Source organism: Nylanderia fulva, unplaced genomic scaffold (genome assembly GCF_048542155.1).
Source record: "Nylanderia fulva isolate GAGA-0341 unplaced genomic scaffold, ASM4854215v1 Scaffold31, whole genome shotgun sequence".
Lineage (NCBI taxonomy): Eukaryota > Metazoa > Arthropoda > Insecta > Hymenoptera > Formicidae > Nylanderia > Nylanderia fulva.
The window spans coordinates 1,790,260-1,797,304 of NW_028190379.1; the positions used below are offsets into that span (position 1 = coordinate 1,790,260).

Genomic DNA, 7,045 nt, shown 5'->3' on the forward strand with positions numbered 1-7,045 from the left:
AAAAATCTGAACTTTTATTTAAATAAATTAACATATAAACATAAAATTATATCCAAAAATATATATGCAATATATTATATCCGATATTATAAAATTTGCTTTGCTAAAGTATGAAAAATTATAATGTTTACTACTATATTTATTTATTCATGATAATTTTTAAGATTAATTATATTTTTTCAATTAAATAAAAGTTTAAACGTTCACTCAATACGTGAGCGTGTTAATTGTTTAGCGAAGATACAGTCGTGAAAGTGTCCTAAATAAGAATCTTTTTATAGCGAGTTCGATTCGATGTGATTGGCGATGATCTATTAACATTGATTGTAGGTGTGTATCTGTTAGTGTGTATCGCTCTGCTAATTAATTTGCTTCGGCTCAGTACAAGTCTTTCGTTTGGGCAGTGAGTTACTATTAAAAGAACTCGTTAATTATATTGTGATTAATTTTACAGTCTCATTAAAACAGTAAACCGATATGGTAATTATCACGTATACATATATAGAGTTAACTTACATATTTAATAAATTGTAATTTTACGCGATGATTTTACAATGTCTCTTCCGCGAATTTTTAATAATTTATATTTTTAATTAATAACATTTTTCGATATTGTAGGATGAAATTCAGCTTAGTAAAGATCAAATATCCCGTAAGTGCATTTGTATATTAAAGCGTAAGTTAATATAGTCGTGATATAAATACTTCAAATATATAACGTGATATAATACGTAATATAATTTGAATTATTAGCAATTGCAAGTGTATGAAAATATTCGGTATCTAAAAAATGAGAAACAATTTTTCTGAATAGATTTGAAAATGGCATTCGACGCGTTCGATCCGGAGAAAAAAGGAGCTATCGGTACGGATAAGGTAGGCACAATTCTTGAGATGCTTGGTCAGGAGGTGAACTCAAATGAACTCGCAGCACTTATATTAGAAGTTGATATGTGGGGTAAGTATGATATTATACTGAGAATGTGTGTGACAAAAATTTATTAAAAGAGAATTTAATTGTATTCGTCACAGTCATGCATATTTGAAATATTCTCTACCATTCTATACAATAGATTCTAATTTATCTGTTTCAAACAAAAATAAATTCTTTTACATAATGTGTGAGAAAGTTCTTGCAGAAAAGTTCCGGAAAATTATTTGTCAAATAAATAAGGAATTCGCGAAAGTGCAACCAAATAAAAGGATTAATTGAAGTAAATCCTATATTCATATTCGTTTCTAGGAACCGGTGAAATAAAATTCGAGGAGTTTTGCCAGGTAGCGTCGCATTTTCTCGAGGAGGATACTGACACCGAAGCGATACAACAAGAGTTACGAGAGGCATTCCGATTATACGACAAAGAAGGTAACGGTTATATCACCACCGATGTGTTCAGAGATATCCTTCATGAACTGGACGACGCGCTATCTCCGGACGAACTTGATATGATCATAGACGAAGTGGACATTGACGGATCTGGCACACTCGATTTCGATGGTGAGAGATTTTGTGTGACGCACAGGTGCTAGTCCACTTCGTCTTCGCATACCTGACTATAACCCGGCGTTTATGTTACAGAATTCATGGAGGTCATGACAGGATAAGTTATTACTTTGGCACCGCGCGGATGCGTCGTGTCTATCGCCCACGCTTTAGACAACGAGTGTGCCTGTATAAACAGAGAGAAGTCGAAAACTCCTCGAAATTGTACATATGTGATGCTGGCAGAATATAATGTCATGTGCTTACCACATAAAAATTCTCGCCTATTTTAAGTTTCACGTATTTTTTTTTTATTATATAAAATTTATATATTTTGTTAAATAAAATACGTGATTTGAAATTTAATGGTGACTATAAAATTTTTAAAATTTCTTAATAAAATATAATAGATTTACTATATGTAACTATATGTTAAACATAAATTGGAAAAAAGTCTTATCTTTCAAATAAGTAAATAATGCTTAGATTATATGAATCTTGAAAAAATTCATAGTTTGTCAAAAGTCGTAATTAAATTATTATATATTTTGCCTGTGTGATGTATAATATTATGTATATTAATATATGTATATATATATTTAAGTTTAAATGAGTTTAAATAAAAAATACATGCCAAAAATAAAACTAACAAATCGATTATGTTATAAAATTGTATGTATATAAAAAAGTCGCAAGCGAGTGAGTATAATTTCAATGAATTCCAATCAAACTTTAATCCATGGAATATTGATCATTGTTTTTTTTTTAAATTTTAAACATATAATTTAAATGAGAAACTTTATATTACATTTACTGTTTGTTAAAATCTGCTATAACAAAATTCATCGATAATTAAGAGGAACACGAGAAAATATGATTTTATTTTATATCTATTATAAATTTTGATATTTTAATCGCGCGCAGTTAAAATTTTGATAGAGCAGTGTATAAAGGAATCAATATCTTACATTTTTATATGCTGTTAATTAATGGCTGAAAAAATGCACATTTGTTCTCTGCAATTCTACGTAATTTTTCGCTATATTATAGCCAGCCATAATTATAGTTTCAATCAATACAATATGTCGCGCCTGAAAATACACGCTCGCGTGTTGGCAACTAGAGTGACACGTGCTTTGCACGCATCAACCGCAACGTTACACGCGCAAGCCTGTAACAGTAATGTAATCTATTGTGAACTTTTGTCGAAAGAGTAGCATACTCCAAAGAGCTCGACAATGCACGGAGCTGCAAACGGCTGTATTCCGGAATGAACGATAAAATCGCCTAAATATAATAGCAGCCACCGGGCTTTATGAGCTTATAATTAGGCAGCTAAGAATAAGATCTGTGCACGGTTATTATATAGAGCCGTCTTGGGTCAGCCTCACCCATGAATTCTCCGGCGGTGAGCCAATACTGTCTATTGTTGCATCCATGCAAACGATCACACATCGTGTCGCTCGTAAATTTTGGCGTTCGGAAACCGTGCAAAATTTCACAATGAACCGCTTGTGAAATGTCGCCTATAGCGATACGAGTTTCAATCATAAAATATTTCCACGACGGCCTAGTTAAAAGATGAAATTTTATCGGTATTCAAAAAGATATGTTAGGGATGCGATAAAAGTTATCGCGACATAATTTGTGCCGTATTCTTCAATAAAAATATAATTAAAAAAAAATTTATTTTATGTAGTCTAAAAGCTAATATATTCTGATTATATTAAGTAAATAATTACCTTATGTAATATATATATATATAGAGTTTCATATATACATATGCATTTTAATTTATTATTTGTCTTCCATGATATAATGCACCATAAAATAAATTATATATTATATGTCACATAATACATTACGTGGAAACGATTTTTTGTCAACTGTACATTTAGATTCACAATAAATTATACCGTAATAGATGTGTGTACACACACATATGAATATTATTGTATTAAATTATATTTATATAAAAAAATGTATACATATATCGAATATATGTATAATTGTAAAGTAAAAAAAATTATTTTATACATTTAATTTGTAAAATTATCTGTGAAATATAAAGAAATTAAAAAAAATGTGTCTTATCTGTATATAGTCCTCCCCCAAATCAAACATAGCTTCAATACTCCTACGTTACAATGTACATGTACATTGCATATCGAGCATTTTTGTAAAATCATAGATCAAGATCTCATTAATAATTCTAGTATAATTTTATTATACTAGAATTTTATTAACTAACATGCAAATGAATTAATCTTGTCGTTACATCAAATTTCTACGGTTTTGTTATAAATAAGTAAAATAAACTTTTACATAATTAATGAAGTTGGATGTAATACGTGTCACAGTTAATTATTCGCATCAAGACGAATCGCGTGCAATATGCTCGCATTAATTATGCCACTGTGAGAACGTCAGAATATTTGGCCGTTTTGACAAATCGAATGTACAACTGCCAGTGGCATGGATAATTTTCGAAATTAAATGCGTTGCCATGAGTTCTGCAGAATTAGGTAAAATGCGTCTATGGAAATAGAGTGGGAGAAGCGTCCTCGATGAATTTGAAAACCGCTAGATTCGCATGTGTATTACCTGGTCAATCACGTGCCAGAATATCATCATTATGATCACTTAAAACAGAAGTCTACGGCCAGAATCTGGTGCATACCCGGTTAAACCGTCGACGCCAACGTATCACAAGCAGCGCGTATAGTTAGCATTACTATGGCAAGTCGTATAATTTTGATAAACGCGAATCTTATTCAAATTGCAAAGTTCTTGCGCGACTAAAAGTGTTAAAAAATTAGATATTCGAGCAAAAAGTTCATATAACATTTAATATAATTGAATACTAAAATTAAATTTTAAAAAACGATAATTATTAGAAATCAAATTTAAATTATACATATAACAATAAATTATTAAATAGAAATTATAAAGACTCAAAGAAAATTAATACTTTTTATAAATTTATTGTTAATAAATTCTTTCATTAGTGTGATTTTAAATACTAATTAATTTCTTTGGACAGTTATGGGAATAATAATTATATTTTTCATGGTTGCAGGATGATTTAAATAAGGACCAATTAGCTTGTAAGTACCTCATTTTATCGTAATAAAAAATTCAATATCATATTATAAACTATCTTTTTTTTTAAATAGTGTTGAAGAAAGCCTTCGACGCTTTCGATCATGAAAAGAAGGGTAGCATCGGCTCCAACATGGTGGGCACGATATTAACTATGTTAGGTCATGAACTGAGTGAAAACACGTTGCAAGAAATTATTAGCGAGATAGACGAGGATGGTAAGTAAAATTATATCGCAGTTACGTTTTTCTTTACATGCTTGACATTCTTATATTTTTCTTATATGATTTTGACAGGCTCCGGTGAACTCGAATTCGAAGAGTTCTGTACGTTGGCTGCTAGATTCTTAGTAGAGGAGGACACGGAGGCGATGCAACAAGAATTACGCGAAGCATTCCGATTGTACGACAAAGAAGGCAACGGCTATATAACTACTGACGTGTTCCGAGATATTCTTCACGAGCTTGATGACAAACTGTCACCGGAAGAACTCGACCTGATGATCGAGGAAATTGATGCTGATGGATCGGGAACTCTCGACTTTGACGGTATTTTTGAAATTGCCCGTACACACTTTCATTTCGTTTTTCTTTATTTATTAACTCTGAATAAGTAAAACTAATGTGTATTGTTCGTACACAACCTTTGAGAAATTAATATTTAAATTAATTTTGAAAATGCTTATTTTACAATTCAGTATTTTAAAAATTAACAAAATAAACTTCAAATTTATTTAATAAAATATATCTTTTTAATTATTTGTAACGTAATAAAATACTACTAATATTAAATTATAGAAAGGGCTTTTTACTAAATTTGACATTATGCTCAAGAAACATGCAATATTAAAGTATAATATCGTTAAAAATGTCATGTACGTGCCAGGAATCTATTTAAAATAATATGCTTGAGAACACAAGAGCCGCATGTAACAACTGTAATTTTTGAGATAAGATAACATGTGACATGCTTTGAAAGCCAAGTAGTTCATTTAAAATCTGCTCAAGTTACAAAGCCCTGAGCCAAGAAAATTCGTTTCGCGCACGTCAACGTCAGGAAAGCTTAACATAACCGACACTAATAGCAAAGTCGATCGAACATTCAATAAGTCTGTTGCCTTGGGTGGTTCGCCAAGTTTACAGTCCGCGGAAATTATGAGGCGCCGTTTGATTATACTAACGCCCACTGCATTTCACGTGCTTTCAGAGTTCATGGAAGTCATGACGGGAGGTGACGATTAAGACGCGCTGATGATGAAAATGAACCAAAGGCCGGGATTTTAGCACAATTGGCAACGCCTGTCAGAAAGAGAGAAGGCGTTTTGTCTTCATCAACTAGCACACACGTTTTTGCAAACTAAACTATAGACGTACGGAAAATTGGACATTCGCGACAATCCGTGGCTGACAATCGGCGGCTTTCATCATGCAAGATGAAGACTACATTTCAAATGTTTTCGATCAACGCCAAAAGCAAGATAAAGATAAAATTTCAATTGGAACAGCCCGAACGAGTTGACGCGAATAAAATAGCGGTGCAAATCTCTTTGTCATATAGCAAAATGAATACACGCGCAAAGTTCTCACGCAACTATTTCTAATTGCTGATATATAGCGAGGTAAGCCATTATTTCCTACTGTACAAATATAATTTTGTTTCGAGAGTTTACGCGCGAAAGCATCGAGAGTTTCAGTAATTATATAAATCATACGTCGTAAATTAATTAAGTTTCACGTGCCTACGTAGATACCGTGCGTGCTCTTTCTATGCGCTGCGCCTAAACGATATTATCCCCTTTGCAAAGTAGCATACCACGTTCAAGTATGTAAGGCGCGTTATATTAATTTCCTTCGTGTAATTCAATCCATTAATAAATTGCGTTCTTATTAATTTTTTAATTTTTCAAGAAAATCGACAAAATTGTAATCATATATGTAATTACAATTCAATACTTAGGAACTCAGATAATTCGATAATTAAATTTAGAAATTGTAACTCTTCTAATACTGTCAGATCAATTATTTAGTAAGAAGTTCAGAAATTCGATGCTTCTCTAATTAAAAATATGAAAATGTTTTATTCATCTGATGTTATCGTTTGCAAGATGTGCTATAAAAAATAAATATATTTTTCTACTAAAATTTCCTAAATAATTCTCCTATCTTAAAAAATATTGTGTTATTTAGTAATAATGTGAATTAAATATCTCAGCACCGTAATATTTAATAAAATATTTTAAGATTATATAGCTTATTCATTTATACACCTATCCCTGTATTAAAATCTGTAAGGACTAAAACAAATGTCAGCGGTCATTGACACCGATTGCTAGTTGTACAACTAGTGGCATTTCCGTTCTAAAATTGAACCATAATAAGTATAGCGATAAATGTCGTGGCTCGTGCAACTATGTGCTGTGAGACCTTACCAAATCAGGTATCTTTGAAATGTTCCGTCACG

The 7,045-nt window shown here is 31.4% G+C and overlaps 2 protein-coding genes across 3 annotated transcripts; both read left to right on the forward strand.

The window, feature by feature from the left end:
- Nucleotides 1-233: 233 nt before the first annotated feature.
- LOC114933920 (troponin C, isoallergen Bla g 6.0101-like) lies at nt 234-2,034 on the forward strand. Of its 2 annotated transcripts, XM_029306501.2 has the most exons (5): nt 240-480; nt 619-652; nt 815-958; nt 1,244-1,498; nt 1,580-2,034. In XM_029306501.2, exons 1-5 carry the CDS (start codon nt 478-480, stop codon nt 1,603-1,605), a joined length of 462 nt encoding a protein of 153 aa, XP_029162334.1. In that variant the 5' UTR covers nt 240-477; the 3' UTR covers nt 1,606-2,034. The 2 variants fall into 2 exon arrangements, with proteins under 2 accessions (XP_085340850.1, XP_029162334.1); XM_085484724.1 differs by lacking the exon at nt 1,580-2,034 and having other exon boundaries at nt 234-480; nt 1,244-1,530.
- A 2,086-nt stretch (nt 2,035-4,120) lies between these two features.
- Nucleotides 4,121-6,829, forward strand: LOC114933919 (troponin C, isoallergen Bla g 6.0101-like). The gene is made up of 5 exons (XM_029306500.2): nt 4,121-4,222; nt 4,563-4,590; nt 4,660-4,803; nt 4,882-5,133; nt 5,792-6,829. The coding sequence occupies exons 1-5, from the start codon at nt 4,220-4,222 to the stop codon at nt 5,824-5,826; spliced, it is 462 nt and encodes a 153-aa protein (XP_029162333.1). The 5' UTR covers nt 4,121-4,219; the 3' UTR covers nt 5,827-6,829.
- Nucleotides 6,830-7,045: the final 216 nt, after the last annotated feature.